The sequence below is a fragment of the Amphiprion ocellaris genome, chromosome 2 (assembly GCF_022539595.1).
Source record: "Amphiprion ocellaris isolate individual 3 ecotype Okinawa chromosome 2, ASM2253959v1, whole genome shotgun sequence".
Classification (NCBI taxonomy): domain Eukaryota; kingdom Metazoa; phylum Chordata; class Actinopteri; family Pomacentridae; genus Amphiprion; species Amphiprion ocellaris.
This window is the reverse complement of record NC_072767.1, coordinates 27,152,495-27,176,137: the sequence shown is the minus strand read 5'-3', so window position 1 is coordinate 27,176,137 and position 23,643 is coordinate 27,152,495. Positions and strand designations below refer to the sequence as shown.

Below are 23,643 nucleotides of genomic sequence, written 5' to 3'. Positions count from 1 at the left end.
TTCAACCCGGATCATCTGCTTTTAATGAATCAGCAGCAACATCACAACAACAAATGAGACAATTTTCAACAAATTAATGAAACTGATGTCATTTAAAACTATCAGAGTCTGTTTTAGTGTCAAATTAAAGCTGATTACTGACAACTAGAACATAACGTTACTGTTTTAATCACATTTAAGTTTCCTGAATGTTACATTAATGTCAACCAACTACAGTTTTATGAACTTAATGAACCACATTACAGGAACACAACACACTTCAGCTGTTTACATGAAACTCAACACAAACATCGTTAGCTTAATGCTGCGTTAGCTTTAATCAGGTTACAACTGAATAGTTAGCTCGGTTAGCATCGCTAACATTAAAGCTAATATTTACTATTCTAACTTTCTTCTCTGGTCAACACACACTGAAACAAACTCCACCAACATCTGGAGTGCATGGCACACATTATATCTGACACTAAAGCTGCATATAAAGTGCATTAAAAGCGGCACCGATACGAAAATAAACATTTACTTACCGAACTATCAGAGTCCTTTCAGTGTCTGCTGGTAGAATCAGCCGAAGGTAGAAAACTCGTTAAAACATGTCAACGGGCAGGAAAACTGTCTGTGGAAAATGTTCTGCTGCTCCACCGATAAATAAACCAACAGTTATTATATCAGAATTAATCCAAACGAGGAGAGCAGAGTCTCTGCTGCCTCCTCCATAGGACCTGTCAATCATTCCAGACCGGACTGTCAATCAAGTAGTCCCGCCCCCTGGCTTTGCAAACGCTCTATAAAAAAAATCAATATTGATTTATTTTAAGATCGGCCACCTGATCTCTCATTTTGACCATGAAAACTCACGAAAAAAAATTATGTACAGTCTATGCACTGTACTCTGTTTGGCTCCACACTTGCTGATGACCACTTCCTGTCTCAGAAAATGAAAAAACGGACCTTTTTTCGTTTCTGTCTCTTGCTGATTTTACTTTCTTGTTATTCTAAATATAAAACGAAAATCAAAGTATTTTCAAAAAAAAAAAAAATCATATATCAATTTTTATCATGAAAAGGAAAAACGCCTTGTATTTCAATTTTATTTTTTTTTATTTTAAAACGAAAATCAAATAACCACTCGTTTTTTGTTTTTCAATACCCGTTTCAGAACGGAAAATCCAATTACCAGGTCCGTACACGGACCGCCGCTAATCAGGCTCCAGTGTTATTTCATAAGGCGAAAGTAACAGCCTTCCAGGACTATTCCATGATTTTTGGTAGCATGAGGAACCGACCACCGGAGAACACCACTGCATTTTTACACCTTTCAACTGGCCCAACCTAATGTAGTGACTTATTTAACGTTTATTGCATGTTTTCTTAGAATTGGCTTTAAACTAACTGACACCAAATTAAAGGAGTCATTGGTGTAGCTGCATTTTGTTTACATGGATATCATCAGATGTTTTAATTTGTCCAACTCCATGGTGACACTGAGAGCTTAGTGCAGTGCAGCTTGAAACAATGGAATCGGATAAAGAAAACCTTTTCATCAATTTGCCAACAAAGGCACAGAATTTTTAAAATTGACTACAAATACAAAATACAGTATTTGTAGTTTGTCTAACTGGATGTGTTTCCTCAACACCCAAATATATCTACAGTCTACAGTGATGTAATGTTTTTTTTTCTTGCCCCAAAAATGACTATTTGATTGTTAAAAGTGTCTACGAGTAATTTCCTCTCAGCCAGTTACTCAAGTAATACTCGACTACTCGACAGATTTGTTTTTTAGATGATTGCTTCTCGGTCAGTGACTAAAATTGGTTGAACAGGAAGTTGTACGCTAAAATTTGAGAAAGAGACATCAGAATGTCTTCTTCTGATTGTGATACTTATCTCTAAGATCTTTCTGGACCTGTAACATTACCACCCACATTTACTGTTTCCCGCTGTGAGTAACTCCTACGTTTCATTTGTGTCCAGCAGGAGCTCACTGAGAAATCGATTGCACTCGGTCTGTTTGCTTTGACTGAACTTCATTTAGTCCCCCGTGTAGTGTGTAAACACCACAGTCTGAGAATTATTATCAGCCCAATTCTTTATGAAAACAACCTGAGTTTGTTTGGCCGCTTCCCTTTAAGACTCCGCCCTGATGGGATGTTTCGGGCCGGTGCTGGACCAGGGCCCCTAGTTCCTGGCAGGAACCATACATGTTTATAGAGATGTTGTTTGGCTGTTTCCAGGACCTGAGCATGCTGTGAGCCAATCAGAGGGGGCATCAATGGGTGTGCTCTGTGGGGGGCGGGGCTTGAGCTTGCCAGCTGTGTGCCAGCAGCTGGCAGGAGGTCAGGAAAGAATGAGAGCTGCTGCTGCTGAGTGAGGCATACTTTGACTTTATGTCTGACTCTCTCCTTCTTTACTCTGTTTCTCTTTTGTTTCATTCCTTGGCCTGAAACTTGTTTTCAGTGTGAGAGTTCATCCAGGTTCATCGCTGTGAGGCCGGGAAACAGAAACAGAAAGTCTCAGTGTTACACACACACACACACACACACACACACACACACACACACACACACACACACACACACACACACACACACACACACACACACACACACACACACACAAGCTTTACACATAAACGAAACTTTCCATGTGAGCTCTGTGTGTGTTTCTCTCTAATGTTGTGACTTTCCTGGTGATCACTATGTCCTCTCTGGGCTTCGTAACACCAACATGTAGGGGAGGAGGAGGGTGAGGTTTGGGGTGGGGTGGTGTATAAGGGAGGAGCGGGTGAGTTTGCCGTCCTCCTGTCACCCTGTGAGGGAGCCCCTCCTCTGCCTCGCTGCCTCCCTGCCCAGCCTGAAGGGAAACTCCAGCTCACTTCAACCTGAGAGACTCACCAACAGCAGCTGCTCGCTCCACAGCTCCTCATCCTCATTTTTATCAACACCATCCTCCTTCTTCCTCAGGTGTCCCTTCATGGCGGCCTCCCCCAAGTCCTCCCAAACAGCAAAGAACTTGCTGATTGGTGTGCTGACACTTTGGTCCATCATCTCGCTAATTGTCATTGTGGTGTGGGCGACGTCTCCGGACCTGAAGGGCTCGGCCCAGTGCCGCGCCGAGCTGCAGGAGGCGACGGAGAAGCTGGAGGGAGCCAAGGTGGTGTTCAACAAGAACAAGGTGGCTCTGGAGGAGATGGTGGAGGAGGAGAGGGAGAAGTATGCCCGTCAGCAAGCTGAGATCCTGGTGCTGCTGGGACACCTCAACACCACCAACGCTACACTGGAGGAGTGTCGGCAGGAAAACGTGAGTTACAGATTTATTTGAATTACACACAGTAAAAAAATATTCAGCATTTACTTCACTGTCAGACATTCAAACTGGGGTGGGGGGACAAGTTTGCTTTTTTTTAGGAATGTTCCAGAAGTGAGCCAGTATCTCATGACAACACAGGATAAAAGATTAAATAGATTAAATTTAGATTTACTGGCAGATTTTAGATGTTTTCAGAAAAATAAGTCCTGAAGGTCAGACTAATTTGTGTGTATTTTTCCCAAGAGAAGAAAATCTCAGCTGAGGCTGTTTGCATTCCTGTTTATAGATTTTGCAAGTTTTTCCTTCCTAAAAACTGCACACATAGACACACTCACACTCACTCACACACACACACACACACACACACACACACACACACACACACACACACACACACACACACACACACACACACACACACACACACACACACACACACACACACACACCACACACACACACACACACACACACACACACACACACACACGCAGTCATGCCACTGGAGTTGAGAAATGTGTCTGGAATTATGAAATTCACATGAATATTTTTCAGTGTTCAGTGCATTTCATGGTGTAACAGAGGTCTGTAAAATCACTCATATTACAGTCATAATTACGTAACTGTGTTCAAAAAGACAAAAAAGAAACAGTTTAATTTGATAACATAGGGCTCTAAACTAACTTTTCCCACCAGTGGCACTGCTGAAAACTCAGGAGCACCACTTAAATCAACAGGCAACACAAAATATTAATATTTTTTCTATCTCAACTGTATTACTCATAAGTTTATAAACTCATGAAACAAAGTAGTGCTTTAAGACTATATTTGAACTACAATGGAGTCAGGGGAAGCTGGGCTCCCCTTAATAAGACACGAGAGCCTCTGAAAACATGATTTGGGAATTTTTACCATTCACTGCAATTTTTCTGAATCTTCATTATCATGGATTATGTGTCAAATGAGGCTGTTATTGATGTGAGACTCATGCATGAGAGTGATTAGTTACTAATCCTTAACATCAAAAGGATAACAGCATGCATGCTGTTTTTGACATCATACTCAAAGCATGGTGGTCCAATATACTTTAACTCAATGACCAGGTGTGCCCAGTGTTACCATGGAAACACAGATCTGAGTTCAGAGTTAGCCTGTGGTTAGTGGTGGCTAACTTTATGGGCCCAAAATAAGTCAGTCTTTGTTTTTGGATAATTGTGCTGACGAGCATCAGAGTGATCTTAAAAAACATTTTATACTGGCCTGTCGCTACTGACCAGTTTAACATTCCTTTGTGAAACTGGTCTCACATTTACACCTCATCAAGTCAACCCTGCAAACTGAAAAATATAGTAAACATCACACAGATCAAAGTGTTCTGCTGCAGCTGTGACAGCAGCACGAGGAAAAAAGCTTTCCATCAACGACCTTTTAGGATCAATCCATTGTTTTTGGCAGTAGGAGGAACAGACTACCTGTGAACACCCCATTTTCATAGCTTTGAACTGGCCTAATCTGATGGACACATCAAGGTCTAAGTTATTTAATGTTTGCTGAATGTTTAGTCGTTGGCTGTATTTTGTTCAAACATTCTTTAAAAATTGAGTGTAATCTCGACAAACAAACGACATGGCAGACAATCTACAAATGGTAGGCTAACTTGTCTGCATCATTTTCCTCAGTAGTTGTCGTGCTGGGATCAGTAGATGATGTAGTTCTGTTTTCAAAAATCATATAAAAATGGGAAGGTATGTACTGATCAGTGCTGGTCTTATCATTTCACTATAGAACAATGAGGTTCAAATGATTAAATATGCCGCCAACAGTAGCTTTTAATATTAAGTTTGAATTCATTTAAGTTAATAAGGCTAGCAGGTGGCGTACACTCAGATAACCCTGATTGTTTTTTTCTTTGTGACTCATCATTTGACTTAAGAATATGTCCGATTTCAGTCCACCAAGTTTTTCATTGGTTGAATACAGCCTTTAAAAACAAAATGTGACTTACAAGATGACAAACAGCTGTAGGTGTGAAAGTCAGACATAGCATCAACTGCTGAGGATTGAATGCATGCTACTACAAGTGGCTCTTTACTGAGCTTTGCTGCTGATGTTAGACGTCTGAGTGCACAAACGTTTGTCTTTCTGTTTACTGCTTTTTAAATGTTGGAAAAACTAATGCTACAAATAACTATTTCCAGTGCTCAGTAATCTGTTCATTATTTCCTCAGTTAATTGATTAGTTGTTTAGTCTATAAAATGTCGCAAACATGGTAAGGAATGCTGATCAAAGATCAAGACTAATTTTTATTTCTTTGCCTTAAAATTTCTTGTTTTTGTTTTCAGAATTCAAGACTTAGAACTAGGAGCAGCTCTGAACATAAAATGATGAGCTGAATGAACCGCTGACAGTTACAGGCACATCAGCAGACTTCCCAGCATGCACTGTTAAATTTCAAACTCACGTCCAAACGGAGCATAAATGACTCTTTAACACTGATGGTTTGACTCAAATTACAAACTTAATACTAATCTGATGCTGAAAATAGAAACTTTTTCTATTTATCAGGCAAATTCTAACCAAAGCAGCCACACCCATCTCACCAAAACACTAACAGCTTCCATCTGTCCTCAGAAAAAAACTTAGTCATGTCAATAAATAACTTGCAGAAAGAGACACTGGACAGAGGCCAGGATTTTAAAAGTTTCATCCTCAGACTGAGAGAAAGATCCAGAGTGGAGCTGCTGAGCTGCAAGCTCTGTTTTCAGCACCTCAGTGTTTGTGTTGCGTGGATTTCTCTGAGTGTTAATGAGCTCTGATTTGAACAGAGCAGGACTCTTCTCTGCACTGACCTCCTCCCTCCTCTCCCACCGACTGTTTCCATTTCGGGAGACGCTATTTTCCCGCCTGTACAAAGACTCTGAGTAGATGCTCCCTCCCAGCAGGCCGAGTGTTTCAACTGTAAGGAGATGTTGAGCACTTTAAGTCCTCCCAACATTTCCAACTTTACATTCTGAGAGTAGTTGGTTGGAAAAAGTGAGTGTTTGCCTTCACTCTCTCTCCCTCCTCCTGTGGTTCATCCTGAGTCACTCCTCCTTTTCCTCGCCTTCACCTCTGCCCCAGCCCTCCCTCCCGCTCTGCTTCCTTACTTTTTCCTCCCCTCATGACGACTCATCCAGTAAAAATCTCAGCATTCATGTGCTGCAGGAAATCCTTGGCCTCATCACTATGGATTTAGTTTTTATTTATAGTAACAGTAAATGTGCAAAGACAAAAAGCATTTCTTAGAAGTATCCCGTTTTCCTACTAGCAGAGATTTAACAAGCTGCTGGTTAGCTTCCACCACAATACCCAGAATTCACTGTGAACACTGGACTCTGCCATCGGTGAGAAACGAATGCTCATTCTCAGACTGTGTTTGAGTCACCAATCAAGTGGTGTCCCAGTTCCATATTTAGATATGAACACTACAAGTGACCTTTCAGTCAGCAGGACTAGAACAATCTGATGTCAGCAGTTGTTTGGCCCTGAGGTCTCTGCAGAATCTGAAACACAAGATAAACTTTGGTCTTAGACATATATTTTAGAGCTACAGCTGATGACTATTGTCTATCTATTAATCTATCGATTAATAGACAAAAACTACTGACGTCGTGTTGGTTTAAAATGTTGATGTCAACAGATTTTCACTATCAACGTCATTGATTACGCCAACTAATAGTGTCAAGCTTACTAGACTATATATAAAAGAAGATCCGCACAAGAAAATGAGCCTACGTCTGACTTGATTTTTTACCTCAGTAGATGGCTTTTTGGTCTCAACTGCTAGTTTCAAGTTTCTTTCATTACAGCATGATGTATTTCAACTACAGGTGACATACCCTCACCATTTATGCTAATATGCTGAACCTGTTGGCATATAACGCCATCATCCCATTTAAAAGTGTCAATAGATACCTGTGGAGTTTCTCATGGTTAAATTATGTCATTTCAGTTTGCTGTAAATTATGTTTTCTCTCCTGTTTTCAATAGACTCAGCTGTAAGCAACAAGTCTGCACAAATCAACATGATGATTGTTTAGAATTGTCTTTGTGTCCACCTACATTCATAATCTTGTAGCTCTGTTTTTGGTCTCCACCAGCTATTCGTGGAAATATCAGCTCTTAAGCTGCTAAATGCAGCACTGTACTCTCTAGCTTGTCTCTGACTGTTTTTGTCTGCTGTTAGTTACTGATTGGTCATATACAGAAGCTTTTTACAGGTTTCCTCTGAAAATAGGTGTTTCATGTGGCTGAAAATGATACTAGAGCGTTAAGAGTGAAACTAGATGATTAACTGTGGCTCTGCACATTGTGACATAACAGGTTCTGTGACCTGAATAGGCATTTCAGTTAAACTGTGTAAATGCATTCATCATCCTTTAATCCATTGTTTCTTTTTATTTAATTTATTTTGATAGTATTTAGGTATCAATTGCAAACTTTTGTGGTTGTGTTCAAAATGTGGAACTGTCAGAAGTATGATTAAAAGACTAAAGTGTAAACCAAGTATAGTCTGGTGAAGCGTTACTGCTGTTTATTTCCAATTCTCAGATGAGCTCATAGATTCTAGAGATGATCACAGAAAATGAACATTGAAGGATATACCAATATCAGATTGTTTTTAAGTGTCAAAACTCCCGCAACAGTCTGCTACGGTAACTATGTTCAGCTATAGTGAGAAATGACAGGAAACAGAAGTGTAGCTCTTGTATGAGAGATTGAAAGGCTGTTGGTAAATCTATAAAAATACACCACTACAACTCTCACATTAAAGTGTTTCCTAGAATAACAGAAAGTGAACATCCACAGTTTCTACATCCACTCAGAACAACAGGATATTCGTTCACATCACGCAGGAGATGTTTCGGAAAGCACCAAAGATACAAAGTTAGTTTCTTCCTCTACCCGCTTCCTGTGGTGAACTTCAGGCTGCTGTAACCATTTCTTCATATCATTTAACCCCTTCAGGTCATCACAAAGTTCAGCCTTACTGTTTACGATCATTTTTCTATGCACAGACATGTGGCCACTCCTACAAAATAAAAGCTGTAACTGAGAGCAGTTTCCACCTGCAGCATTGGGAATATATTTCACCTTTATCTTATCTGTCTTCCTGTCCTGCTGTTTGTGTTCTCAGCTGTAAAACATCTGAACTACAGGTGATATTTCTAAGTTTTAGTCTTTAATGTTAATTAGCTGGGAAAGTCTTTTCCTCAGTGGATCCGTTTGCTTTTGTTGCTTTTATGTTCTGACTGGGTAACTTTTTTCCTTAGACTGTATGTTTTCCATATGATGTCAGTTGTGATTTAATGTTATAATTTAACCCCTCACAGCTGCAAGCAGTTTCTGGGTAGTTTTTGCTCCTGTCACATTTTTTCTCACTGTGAGCTAATTTTTCACTGAAATATAAAGTCCTACACCTCTATGGAAACAGCACAATGTCTCGAAGTAGAGAGAATTCAGAAATGTCCTCTTTGCAGTATAGTACAGTTATAATGCCATGAATCACAAAAAGAAAAAGTTAAATTTGTGCAATTATTTACTTGACAAAAATTTTTTAAAAATTCAATGTGTTTTCAATGTGCTCACAAGTGTTACCAATGCTATTTAAATTTTTACGACCTCTCCAAACTCAAACTTTTTACACTACTCTGCACATCAACTCCAGTGACATATTCCAATGCTCTGAAAGTATCTTTCCCACAACTTGCTGCTCTATTTCCAGTTCTTCAGCCATGCTACAGTCTCAGAAACCATTAGTGTCAGTATTAAGCTGTTCAGTCAGGTTTAGGGTTTTGCGTGAAGAGCAGAAACCACCAAGTGTATCAGTGATCAGGAATAACTACAGCTGTAGTTTGATCTTTCTCAACGGCTGCTGTATGTAAATCCTGAGCGTGAAGTAACTCTTCCTCTGCATCGCATCCTGTTGAGCAGCTCCAGGTGTTCAGATAGTTTTTAGTCCTTCAGCAGGTTTTGGATTTCCCTGATAGCAGGATTTTCCAGGTTTTCTTTTAGAAGATTGTAGAGAAAGCAAGCAAGGTTCCAGGAATAGAAGTAGAAGGAGACATACAACATTATGAGCTGTGTCTACATTAGCCTAATAAGCTAACCTTTGTGAGCTTTGTGAGTGGAGCGTTACTCCTTGTGATGACATGCTGTTGATATAAAGTAACAGCTGAAACTCTCTCAACTTGAATTATATGTTCAGATCTGGATGTCTGTCCTTGAGCTGCTTGGGTTTCTTTGAGCCTCCTTTAAATGCTCTGTGACACTGTTTGTATTCTGGCTGCTGGTTGTCTTTAACTCATTCCTGATGAAATATCTCCCTATGCGATTCCTGCAGTGTTTTTGTTGCTGCTTTTGCACATTTTGTGGTTATTCTCCAGAACCTGCTGCATCTACGCTTATTTAATTAACTGCAGGACCAGAGAAACTCAAGTACCCACAAGTTCTCAGGAGTTTGACACTGACTTAGTACCTAAATTATCTGTTAGCATAATGACCACATCTTCACTGTACAGCATCAGTAATATGATTAGCACTGTCCACTTCATGTTGTTCTGTTATCAAAAACCTCTCAGGATGGAGATGTTTGCTTGAACAGCTCCTTTAAGTGCTGATCTAACTATAACCGCTGCGTTCAATGAAAGGAATGTTTCGAAAAGCTGTTCCCAGCGTCGAGTGGACAGACGGGGCTGCCCTGCTTTCAGTCACCACCTCAGCTCTGAGAACACAGTCTGGTTCAGCTGACCGTCACTGTGAGTCAGTCAATAGTCCACAAGTTCTGAGTTTGTCTCAAAGAAAGAACAGCAAGTTCAGATTATGTTTTCACTCTTGACAAAAATAACTGATAAACCAGTAAGGATACGTGGAAACGCCTATTTATTACGAGCTCTGATTTAAAATACAAAACATAGAAGGTCATCCTAACCAAAAAGACCCTGAAGCATTGAAAACACTGCAAATAGCATTTTTATACTGGCACATTCCTGCATTCACAGCGAGGTATGTTCAGTCCAACAGAACAATATTTATGTGGATTTGGACTACAATGTATTCCAGCAAAATCTGCAAAAACTAAACCTTCAGTTAACTGTTGTTTTGATTAGCGATTAGTCTGCAGATTATATTATCAATCTGTGCAGTAAATCTTGTGGAAAACATGGCATTCACAACGTCATTGCAGTGCGTAATTTGTGGTAATCAATCAGTTTGACAGTATGACAGTAAAATCCTTGGTTTGCAGACAAAACAAGACATCAGAAGACATCATCCCGGCCTTTGGGAAACATTTATATACATTTTTCACCATTTTGTGACATTTTATCAACCAAACAATTACTCAATCAAGAAAGCAATTGACAAATTAATTGACAGTGACAAAAATTGTTAGTTGCAGCCCTATAAGCACATCAAAGACATTACAGTTTTAATGTAATTGTCACATTTCATGTAATTTTTAAAATGACTGGAATAAGTAGCTATCAAAACCATAATTTTTCTAGAAGATTATTCGGCCACTAATTGACTGATTATTGCAGTTCTAAAAATACTAGCAGAAACAACTTAAAGCTCGATTTAAGACCCTCAGACCATTTCTGGTTCTGCTCCCATTGCCGTAGTGATGTACATGTGTGCTGCAGTACGCTGTGACATCACACCTGGGCGTGGCTACAGGTGAAACACACCTGAAACTTTAAACCAATGAGGGAAGACAAACCTCAGCTTGGTCTTGGTCAGACCAGAACAGAAAGAAAATAAATCAATGCTTAAGTTTTCTTTAGTATCATAGTAATCAGGAAGCACTGCAAACAGGAGCTGCTAACAGAGAATTCTGCTGCTTTTAATGCCAGAATAAAATGATACAATAGCACCAATTTGACAAAATCCGAGGCTCAGAGAGAACAGCAGAACGGCAGCTCTCCTGACATCTTTGATGTGTCCCGTCTTATTGGTTTCCAAATAGGCCTGTACGCTGGTGTTAAAATGTTTTCATCACTTCTTCCATTTTCACACCGAAGCAGAATTTCACACTGAGCTCATAGAATGCTGGAGATGGAAAAAGCTCCGAGATTGGCTTAAAATGACAGGGATAGGATTTAAATGACAGGATAAACACAGTGAAAATTAGGAGGTTGTTTTTAATTATTACTGTGGTGTGGACTGAAAAATGAGTCACATAAAATCACTGTTCAGGACAGGTAACACTAGAATGAGCTCACCTCTCAAAGAGAAATAAATACCATTTGAATAAGACTGTAAAATAATTACATCAGTTTGGACTGTTGTTGCATTTTATTCTCTGGACCCCAAAACCTGTCTATGGGTTGATAAGCAGATATTCACCAAGTTAGGAGTTTTGGGCACAATTATATTTGTATTTAGCTGCTCTGAATGCAGGTGAAGATTATTTTCTTATTTTAATAAACATTTGTACATTAGCAGTAATGTAGCACCGTGTGGAGGGGAAATCCATGTGAAAACGCAATTCAGTATTTTGTCTCAATGAATAATCATGCTGAATCTAAAGCTGAAACTGCACTGCTGGCTTTCATGCTTCATTTCAGGTCATCATAAACACATGTTGCACACTTTTATTTATTTTGCACTTGAGAGTAAACAGCACAGTTTTTTCTTACTGATGCAGCATCTGAATGAATGTCTTCATTCTTCAGAAATAAAAAGCAGAAATGTTATTTACTGCGGCTCTTTTCGTTTTCGCTGCTGCATTGAAAACATAACAATCTATGAATTTTGTGTACTGTTGCAGTGCTACCAGTTAGAGATCTCACAGCAGTTGTAGGATTTGGTCATTTCAGTGTAGTTTCAGTCCAGATCTGTTGTTGAACACCAATAAATGTGGAGAAGGGAGAAGAACAGAGTGTAAAAGTACAACTTTCAAGCACTCAGGAGATCTTTTCCTTTAACCACGCAGTGCGTTTTCCTTCAGGCTCTCAGTAACACGTGTTTTTTCTGGGGGTGTGTGTTTGTTTTGTGCTACAGGTCGTCCTGAACGGGAACATCACCGTCCTGCAGGAGGACATCGAGCAGCTGCGTCAGAAGGAGGCAAACCTCACAGCTCAAATCAGCCTGCAGGAAGGTAGGAAAAACTCCATCACTGCCATGAAAGGAGACTTTCTCAGTGAGCCACCAGCGGTATTCTTAGCTGCATTTTCCCCCACCTGTTACCATGACGACCCGTGCGCCAGTAAATAAATACACACGATTGGTCGGTAAGAAAAAAAAGAGTGAGTTTTGCTCTGAGAAAGACGAGCAGCAATGAGTCAGAAACACAAATGTAAAACAATGTGTTACACAAGAACAAAAATGAACTGTATTTAGAAACCTCTAGAACTGCAGAGTTTTATGATTTCACGTGTTTGCAGAAAAAATCAGTAATGAAGAAAGAAGTAAAAAAAAAGAGAGAGCGGAACCTTAGAAGAAAATAATCCTGTTCACAATAATTACATTTTACATGAATGACATCAGTGAGGAAAAGACTTAAAAGAAAAAAAAACAAATGCTAAAAAATATATAAGAAAGAAAGTGAATAATTTTTGAAGAAGGCAACAAAAGAAACAAGGAATTAAACATGGTATAGAATAAATAAATCAAGTAAAAGGTTAAGAAAAGAAGATGGAAGGATATTAAGTAGAAACAAAAGGAAAAGTAAGGGAGGAGGGTTGATCTTGTCTATGATCTTGGGAGAGGAGCTTTGAGTTTGTTTTTGCAACAGAACTTTGCATTGAGTTCATGGTGGTTTGAATCTGATGCATTAAGGTGAAACTATCAAACATTCGACTTTCTATTGAAAAACTGTCTATCACGGGAACATTCTGCCATTGTTTTATCATCCAGCTCGAGTGCTGCTGTGTCGGTGCTTTGTTGTTAGCAGCAGATGTGTTCAGGAACATGCATTTACACGTGATGTATCCTCTATCAGGCTTCACTGTTGGTTACGTTGGGATGTTGTCTTAAAGAGACCATATCCTGCTGCTTTGGCTCTTCCTCATCTACAGTGTGTCATATAGCTGCTTTTTGTTCGTTTAAAGTCCAGGCTTTTCTTCTGTTTCTTGTCTGTCTGTCATGGTCTGTCACCGTTTAACTGATTTGCATAACATCTTCCTAGCAGAAAGTTTGACCCTTTAAAAAAGGATAAGCAGCTGCCTCACAGTCCGCCCTTATCTACTAACTAGAGCCACCTTCGCCAGGTCAGATGACCAATCAGAGCAGACGGGACTTTCAGTAGGAGGCCTTAAAGAGACAGAAGCTTGAATATCAGTGAGAAGTGATGCTTTAGCAATGTATGAGAAAAGTATACAGTCCATTAGGTTTCCTTCTATGCACAAACAACCACATAGTCAGAATCATTTAAATGTTATCTGCAGCACAAACACAAACAATCTGTGCACTTTCAGACTTACAGCCAGCCATCGTGTGTGATTTCATTTACACTTTAAACACCGAACCCCGAACACACCTGATACCTACACCGGTCTTGTTAGTACGTTTAAACCTCATTGCCATGGTTGTTGCCTCGTCGCTGGTCTTATTGCAGCTCCGTTACAGTCAGCCCTGTGGAATGTGGGTTTCCTTGTACTGAATTGAAGCTCACAGCGCTACGCTAACAGCTCAGAGGGAGGAACTTCACAGCTCTGCTCAACATCTCCAACAGCACCACCAACTCAGGGAACATTTGTACAACCCTTAATCTGGCAGGTTCACGTACTGTATCTTTTCTTGGCGCAGTCATCATATTAATCCTGATAAGTAATTAGCACGAGACCAATAACCTGTATTCAGGGCTACAGAATGAAAATACTTGTGTCTACATTTTCAGTTCTTTGTGTATTATGGAATAGCATGATAACAGAAAAGAGACTGACTTTCCCATAAAGGAGTTGTGTGCTGCCACAGAGGCCAGAGTGGTTAATTAGGTGCACATTTATCTAGTTAACCAGTTAGTCGATCAAATTTGGACTTTTTTGTCTTGTAAAACTGAAAACTACTGTAAAAACACTTGGCACAGATATGGTTAGTTGTGAAGTTTTTTCTGGAGTTTCCAAAGATGTCAAGTGATGGCTAGGTGCCCCTGACTTACTTAAAGTAAAGTATAAAGTAGCCTTGATGCAAAGATTCAGGATATCAAAACGTATCATGACGCTACCAGGATGCATGGCATGGATGCTTACAGGCAATGACAGATCTTGTAGACATGTACTATAAGTGATGGGGTAAACTAAAAGCAGGGGCGTTGTGACAGTTGATCAAGATACAGTCCTTTTTTACTGAGTTACTCAAATTTATTAAATGATTTATTTCAGGAATTCAGTGATATTTGATTAATTTAATTGTCAAATGTGTAGACAGCCCTCATTCTGTTGCTGTTTTTATTTAGGGGGGAACAGTTTGTTTCTCTCTCTCTGCAATGTTTCCGTGCTCTGTCTCCCTTTTATATGTTTTTACCTTTAACTGCAAAGTTGACAATGTTAAAATCTTTAAAGTGGCCACTGTTAGTAACAACTGTCAACTGCCAGAACTATTCAAAAAAGGAGTCCCATGACATCAGACCAGTGTTTCCCATACATAGATTTGTTTGTGGCAACCAGCTGTTATAAACACTGAGTGCCACATGATCCTGATTTTCCATTTCCTTCTGTTTAAAATGGGTTAATCTCATTCTGATTCTCTCTCTATCTCACAAACTTTGACAAAAAACTGACAGCAGACTACAAAGCCTGCTCGCCATCACACTCTTAATTGAAACATGCACAAATAGCTTTTCATGCAGAACAGACTGAGTTTGGAGTTCATGAATGGTTGGAATCAGAAACACCTCCATATCCAAAACTAACACACTCCAGATAATTCTGATAAATCAGTCTGTCCGTTCCAACTGACCCAACTCTTTAGGTATTAAAAACATGTAAGGAACTGTGCTACCTTTCCAGATCTGCAGCTCGTAGCTGTGGTATGAAGACCTCTGGTTTTAAGTTTCTTTAGTCGCACCTGGCTTCCAGCTGCTAACTAGTCTTTATTGTCCAAACCAGCTGCAGTGATGAGGAGTAAACACAACTTTTAGATAACTGTTAGAATGTAATTTGGGCCCATATACAGCAACATAATCACTTCTGTTAGTATCAGCAATCAAAACAAACAACATTTTACTTAGTTGCCGATATATTCATCCAGTCGCCCAAAATTTGCTGTTTGTCAAGGCAGATGTGTAGCAGCTGCTGTGTAGTTTCCTTCAGTAGAGTGCAGAATAGCAGAGGACAGAGACCTTGTGAGTCCAGTTATCGGACAGTTACAGTTCTTCCACATTTTAATAAAATAAAAATAGTCCTCCAGTGTTTGGCTTTTCCTAAAATTGCCTGTGATTTAGTGTTTTATGCAAACACTCACAAAAACAGTCAAACCAGATTAAAACAGGAACATTTATACCAGTAAGTTCTATTAGTACAACAATCTGTTATTTAGTTGTCAGCTGTTAAATTAATTACCAGCTATTGTGTTAATCAACTCATTGATTTGGGTAATTTTTAAAGAAAAAAACGTCAGGATTCCCTGCTCATAAAATTTTATTATTTTCCTTGTTTCTTTCCTCCTCTGTGACCGTAAACTAATTCTTTAAGTTGTATGTTTAAGTTGTGGACAACTTAAAGTTACGCCGTATTAGTCTTTGGGAAACACTCATCAACATTTTTTTTCACTATTTGTGACTTTTTATACATCAAAAAAGTAATCAACTAATCCAGAAAACAATGGATTTATTAATCAACATTGAAAGCAAGAATTAAATGCAGCACTGTCCATCTCCAGTTGGACTCTCTGTATTTGTAAGAACCTACGTATTTTTTGGCCCTCTTTATACCAGTTATTTTCATTTGCAGTTAATCTGCTGATTTGAAATAAAAAATTAGAATTTCTTCTTTAAAATTTCTCTGCATAATGAAAATACCAATCGCAGTGTCTTAAAGCCAAAGATGGCATCTTTAAAAGGACTTAATTTTACCACCAGTCCTGAACTCAGCTGACTCAATCACCAACTACTCTGATAATTAATTCAGATTTTGGATAAAGCAGCTCATGAAAAACAAGTGTCAGACACAGATTTAATAGACATTTAGGTTAGTAGAAGAGTCAGGTCAGTAAAAAAGGATGTCAAGCTAATTTTTAAGAATATTCTTAAAGCGAAATATGAGATTTTTTTTTTTTTTTTTTTACAGTGCACAGTTAGATGAGAAAATAGTTATTTTCCCTGACTAAAAGTTTCCAGCAGCAGCGGGGCAAATACAGTGGCCTTATGGGAAATGGGGACAGACTTTAATGAAGGTGACTTCCTGCTGGAGCAGTCGGAGGAAACGATAAATTCCTGTACGAATGAGATATGAAAAGAGCATTGTGTTAGCGGGGAGCCGCCTGCTCTGATAAACATCAGTCACTATTTCATGTGAACACATCAGCTGTATAGAAACATCCGACAGCGACACGGCAGAAAACATCCAGCCAGTCAGCTTCTATTGAGAATTTCCTTCAAATTAGTGTTTTATACAATCAGGTCCGTAAATATTTGGACATTGACACAATTTTCCACATTATGGCTCTGTACACCGCCACAGTGGATTTAAAATGAAACAATCAAGTGAGACTTTCAGCTTTAGTTTGAGGGTATTTACATTCAAATCGGGTGAATGGTGGATTTTAAATGTGCCCTCCACATTTTTAAGGGACCAAAAGTAATTGAAAAAACTAACATAATACCTGATTATAGATGAAAAAATAGCGCAGCACCATAATCCAGAGAAACTAATTCTGCATCTAATCATTTTTTGTTGATTTTTCTGTTGAATAGTTTTTGGATTCTTCAATTAGTTTGGTCTTTAAATTGTCAGAAAATGGTGAAAAATGTCAGATCAGTGTTTCTCAAAGCCCTCAAATGTCTTGTTTTGACCGCAACTTAAATATAAATAAGAAAAAAAAAAACACAACAAAGGGCCGACAATCAGAGAATCTTGACATTTTTTTCTCAAATGATCACAGCTGGCAGTTATTTTATAGATGACAACAAATCAGTTAATTGATAAAGCATTGCACCTCCACTCCAGCTACTGAAAGAAGTTGATTTTCATTTTAAACATACTGAAATGTTTTTACTGCTTCCTAAAAACTGAACCTTCAGCATTCGAGATGCTTTTAGGATAAAAAATGGAAAATATAACACAAATCAGTACCAAGCTGCTGGTGACTGTCGGTGGAAACGAGTGAAACAATGTCGCAGCGTTTGAATCAGATCAGGTTGTAGGACTCAGTAACTGGTCCAGTGATCTCAGCGAATCTGAATCTGATCCAGAATCTGCACACAAACAAACCAAAGTACAGAAAACATGGCAGTGTGTGACTTTGCTCTGTGATAAGACTGCATGTTACCTTATAAGTTAATGCAGCAGCAGGCCTGTGCCAAACACTATAAATGAACAGAACAGCAGCAGTACAGGAAAACAGGCTCAGGATCAGCCAGATACTGTTGCTGTGTTGGACGACTCCCAGTAAAAAATGCAGCAAGAAACACTTAAAGACTAACTGGTTTAACCCTCCTGTTGTCTTCATTTACAGGCACCAAAAATTATTGTTTCCGTGTCTGAAAAAAATCTAAAAATGCAGCAAAAAAATTCCCCAAATTTCTGAAAATTTGCAAAACCTTTAGGAAGAAAATTCCAATAATTCCTTTAAAGTTTCCCTTAAAAGTTTTATTAAATTTTTTTTTAAAATCCCTCAAATATATATCAGTAAAACTTCTAATATTTTCTTTAAGAACATTCACAAAAAAATCAACCAAAATCCAGTGAAATTCGCTGCATTTTGGTTGATTTTTCTGTGAATGTTCTTAAGAAACTTTTTTTAAAGCTTTTCTTTTTTTTTCCACCAAAAAATGTAAAAAAAAAAAAAAAAAATTCCCGAAAATGTGGACATCAGAAGTTTCACTGTGAAAATATATATTTTTCCACATATTCAAACTTTAAAACGGGTCAGTTTGACCTGCAGGACGACACGAGGGTTAAACTGAGACCTGCTACAGAGTGAGGCATGCTGCATTTTCTAAATTATAAACCAGAATCCAGTTGGAAGGAGAGTCTTTGATAATGGACTGGGCGTGGTTGACAAAAATACAGTCCGGCAAAAAAAAGGATGGATAAACTCTTGGTGCTGGTCACTTAACTTGCATTCTCAGGGATCCAGACCAACCTTGCCACTGGTAGTACTGGTGCTGCCCACTTTCTCAACTGGTCGCAACAGCACGTGATTTAGTTCAACATGGTATAAATCAGCCTGGCTTGCTGTTGAACAGTTGATGAATAGTTGATGTGATTACATTAGTTTTGCATTGATGTAAAGATTGGCAGTGACTCAAGACTTGATATTTGCAAAATTTTTTGAAGTGAAAATACATTTATTTTGTCACCAATCTTTTCCTGGAAGTCATCTGACACCACTCCTAGAAACTGGTCACAGGCTAAACTTTTCACCTCCTAAATATCTGCATGTCGATAAACACTGCAATTTTCAGATGTTTCCTAAACGCCTCACATGCAGGCTTTAGTAAAAGCTAGCTAGTTTGAAAAGAATGAAATCAGGAGTTCTCTGTCAGCTTTACCTGAGACCAGGTGATTTTATCTACATGGGCTGTTGTCTATACATAAACGTTCATATCACAGTCATTCATTTAATTATGAGAAACTAAAACTGTGATTATTGTTTGTTACACCGTCAAGGACCGTCATGGAGCTATATGATGATCGGCGTACGTTTGTCCGTCTGTTTGTCTGTTAGAAACCTTACTCAAAAACGGAATAACGGATTTGGATGAAATTTTCAGGGAAGATCAGAAACGACACAAGGACCAACTGATTAGATTTTGGCAGTGATGCAGCTTATAGTCTCGATCCACGGATCTGTTAAAGATTTCTGTATCATTGCGAGATAGCGGCACGGTATCACTGTAACTATGACAAGTGAACGCTACATCAGCTGCCTGCTGACAATCACAATGATTGCGATCCTTCTACAAATTGACCTGCGGACTTATCAGGACTAATCTGTTGGAAATTGTACAAGGGACAGTTGGTTAAACTGTGGGAGTGTTTCTGAGTCCCATCAATTCCTGCCACCCGCTACATATTTAGGTCATGCAATTCGGTGTCCGTACATAACGTACACATGCATAACACACGCCTGTGCTCAGCGCAAGGTCATTTGTTACAAAAGATTTCATCCGTCGGAAATGACACGACTGAGCAGCCTTGGCAGAGTACTGCGGTCTCTGAGTGCTTTTCTTGTTTGATTTTGCAGTGCTAATACTGCAGTAGCCTTGTACTTTACTGGTTCAGTCGGTTTCTCCTTGCCGTCACTTGGAATCTTCCCATTAAGTTTTTGTGAGTCAGGACTTGCTCTCCTCCAGCCGCCTCCTCTCTTTTCTCATTTAGTTTTTTCAAATAATCAGCTATGACTGTTTCATCTCTGGAACATGATAACAGATGAATGGATTGTTTTGGTTGTCAGGCAGGACGAGACTGACTGAGACAGTAAAGAAGAAAAAGAAAAGATTTAGTAAGATTTAGTAAGAACTAGTAACTCAGTTGGTACCTGAGCCGGCCAGAGGGGCTCAAAAACAGCCTGATGATCTTCATACATCCACATAAATGGAAACACGTGAAATTCTCTTCTAAAATGGTTGCATATGTGAATCAGTCTGTAGCACCGATGCCAGTTAGTATGATGTTAATTTCACAATAAAAGTCGTTTTAAGTAATGAACGGTTTCTCTCTACTGAAACAAAACAGGCTTTTAATTTGAATCGTTACAGGGAGTGTTGAGTTTGTATTAATAGTGCAACGCAGTAACTTTAACAGTGAAGTAGAAGCACAATAAAACAAGGCTTTATACTAGAATATGACAATACAAACATTTAGAGGCCTTGAAGTAAACTTTACACATAATTCCTTCTCAGTGCATTCTCTCAGGGTCTCTGCGGCATTTACCAGTAATTAGTATGTCTATAGTCTTGTGTTGCTGCTGGTCAGCAGAGGGCGCTGTCTGAACATGTGAACCTCTGCAGTGTTTCACCACTGGGCTGCTCCTCACACCAAATATGACTGTGTTCACCCCAGAGCCTCTTTGATTTAAGATCTTGTTAGACCTGCAGATTAAACAAGAACAAAACACTTTAGGTTCTGCCCAGCAGACACACAAGATCCTGCATTTTTCTGAAAGAATATCTATGTTTAAATCTTATCTTCTGTATTTGACACCAGATTTTTTTTCCTTTGATCCAAATACTGAAGGTCAAAAACAAAAAATTTAATCAGACAGAAGTTGAACTGAAGAATGTTAAGCTTCTTTACCTCATAACTAATCTTTGGTTCAGACCGCAGAGACACAGACCTCTCTGGAACTGCAGCTAACAGTTATTTTCATCACCAATCTGCTGATTTTTTTTTTTTTTTAGATTCATTGTTTGATTTGTGTTTCTAATAACTGGCAGCACAGTTAGTATGGCATGTTCAGTGAAAAATGGCAAAGAAAGTAGCAGATCTTCTTTAGAGACTGAAATCTGCAAATCTTTGGGGCAAAATTTTACCAACTGGCACTAATTATTTTAACTAATTACCGTGGATGATTTACTGGATTAACTGATTGGTTGCTCATATAAAATAATTTTCTTTGTGGGTACATCTATATTAAATGGCCACATTCTGTTGCCGTGATTTCTGATCTTCAGTAATAATAACATGCTGCATTTCTACAAAAATATGCTGCATTTCTGACAATGCCATATGGGGGAAATGAACAGCCTTGGCGGAGTACTGCGCTCTCTGAGTGCTTTTCTTGTTTAAAATATATAAAACTACTCAAACCAATTAATTGACTATCAGAACAATTTGAAAATAATGTGATAGTTGGTGGGGCTGCACAGTGGCGTAGTGGTTAGCACTTTCACCTTGCAGCAAGAAGGTCCCTGGTTCGCGTCCCGGCTTTCCCGCGATCTTTCTGCATGGAGTTTGCATGTTCTCCCTGTGCATGCGTGGGTTCTCTCCGGGTACTCCGGCTTCCTCCCACAGTCCAAAAATATGCTGAGGTTAATTGATTATTCTAAATTGCTCGTAGGTGTGAATGTGTGAGTGCTTGTTTGTCTTTGTATGTGGCCCTGCGACAGACTGGTGACCTGTCTAGGGTGTCCCCTGCCTTTGCCCGAGTCAGCTGGGATAGACTCCAGCCCCCCCGCGACCCTAGTGAGGATGAAGCGGTGTATAGATAATGGATGGATGGATGGGTGATAGTTGGTGACTGATTGATTAATCTTTCTAGCTCTGGTCAGTTGACCTGTTTGTGTTGTTTCTCGTGTTGACTGATGTTTCCGTCTCATCCTCAGAGCACATCGAGGCTCTGGAGCACAACGTGACTCAGGCCGTCCATCAGACCGAGTCCTGCTTCAGCCTGAAGGCAGCAGCTCACAGCCAGATGGTGGCAGCTCAGACTCAGACCAAAGCCTGCGAGTCCAACCAGCAGTATCTGCAGAAGCAGCTGTGAGTCCACACTGAGCTTCAGTCAGCGTTTGGCCGAGTTATTGATTTTCTGATCGAAGCTGCAGCTCTGATTGTGTTTCTGTGTTTACAGTCAGAAGTGTAAAACTGCTGAATCCGAAGTTCCTAAGCAGACGCAGCAGCAGGCCTCCACTCCACCCGCCTCGGCCGCCTCCCCCCTCGCTGGTATTCCTGCGCTGACGCTGCTCATCTGCAGCTCTCTGCATCTGATAACCTGTAAGTAGCAGCGATGCCTGCATGTCTGTCCCAACGCTCATAATCAATCACACATGTTGCTAAATCAGCTCACTGGTATCAACAGGGAAAGCCATAATTTCAGTCATAAATTAATTAAAATGTCTTTAATATATTATCCACCCTGCTAATGTTACTCCTAAAATAAATTTGTATGTGATCATAGCAAAAAAATGTCAGTTCAGACCTCTGATGATCTTTAAAATTCACATGTGGATCTTTGAAAAACTTCTATTTCAGTTGGCTAATCCGTCTATTCATTTCTCCATATCCTGCTGATTTTCCAGATCCAGGTCATGTTCACTTATTGAAACCATGAGGAGTTACTGTTATTTAGTGCTGCCAAGTGCTGACAGCAATGAGATTTAAATATTAATGCAGTAAATTATTGGTCACATTGTTCCTGTTGGTGTATCGATATCTTTCATATTTTGGTAATGCTTTGAACCTGCAGTAGGTGAGTAAAATAATGACCAACAAAATTAAATGAATGTGAGGGATGTGAGTTAATAGTACAGTATGGATGGATTCACCACTGAAGCTTTATTAATCTAAAATTTAACATCTTCTGAAATCTTTAGTTGAAAAAAAACTAATCAGTTTAGTGTTTTTGTTTAATCTTTTTAATGCAGTAGGTAAAAATAGATGACAAAAACTGCACCCCAAAACATTCACAGTAACAAAGACAGCAGTATCTCTCTTTAACATGTAAATAAAGTAACAAATCTCCTGCTCAGCTCTTAAATGCAGCTCAAACATAGTCGAGAACTGTGACATGTTAAAACGTCTGATTTTTCTGCTTCCGTGTCGACTCCTGCAGTGACGTGTTGCTATTTTACCAAAACAAATCACTTTCCACAGCAGGGTACTTGATACCGGTATAATCAGACTGTCTTATCATCAATACACGATGACACCCACTATAATAAATGTATACTGTAACTGTAATGTCTTGATTGAAAGTACTGCAGGCTAATGCACCTGAAATCCCCCAGAAGTTGTGGCCTCTGTGCTTAAAGACACAACTAAGCTGTTGTGTCAGTCATTGATTTCTGATAAGTTACAATTATAGGAGACCTCAAATGTAAAACCAACATGAGAAGCTGGTTCATGGTCCCTGTGTAATGAAAACAGGCAGAGAATAAGCAGAGCTCCACCCGCTGGTTGGAGCTGCTCACTGCAGCGATAAAATGGAAATTTGACAGCCGGAAACATTGAAAGTTTCACTTTCTATTTGCAGAAATACCCAAATTTTTCGTCAAAGAACAGGAAATTGTGACATAAAATAAGTAAATAAATGTAATGTTTTCAGGACAAAATAGTTCAAAGACTAAAAATCAAAGTCTGTGATTGGAGAGTTTTGATTTAGGACGTTTCAGATGGTTGTGATTGTGTGAGAATGGTGAGAGGAAAACAGTCTCAAAAGCTTTCATCACTTACAAGACACAATCTACAAAT

At 39.2% G+C, this 23,643-nt stretch overlaps 2 protein-coding genes across 2 annotated transcripts in view; one reads left to right on the top strand and one right to left on the bottom strand.

The window, feature by feature from the left end:
• The first annotated feature begins 2,737 nt into the window (after positions 1-2,737).
• si:ch211-1a19.3 (uncharacterized) overlaps positions 2,738-23,643 on the top strand; it is a 24,158-nt gene continuing 3,252 nt past the window's right edge. Inside the window, exons 1-4 of the mRNA XM_023281463.3 lie at positions 2,738-3,300; positions 12,353-12,449; positions 21,780-21,933; positions 22,025-22,167. Coding sequence (XP_023137231.1) covers positions 2,974-3,300; positions 12,353-12,449; positions 21,780-21,933; positions 22,025-22,167 — 721 coding nt within the window. The 5' untranslated portion in view covers positions 2,738-2,973. The remainder of the gene's footprint in view (positions 3,301-12,352; positions 12,450-21,779; positions 21,934-22,024; positions 22,168-23,643) is intronic.
• Positions 20,211-23,643, bottom strand: part of LOC111575989 (survival motor neuron protein-like) — a 21,452-nt gene continuing 18,019 nt past the window's right edge. Inside the window, exon 10 of the mRNA XM_023281458.3 lies at positions 20,211-20,546. The gene's annotated coding sequence lies outside the window, so the exon portion shown is untranslated. The remainder of the gene's footprint in view (positions 20,547-23,643) is intronic.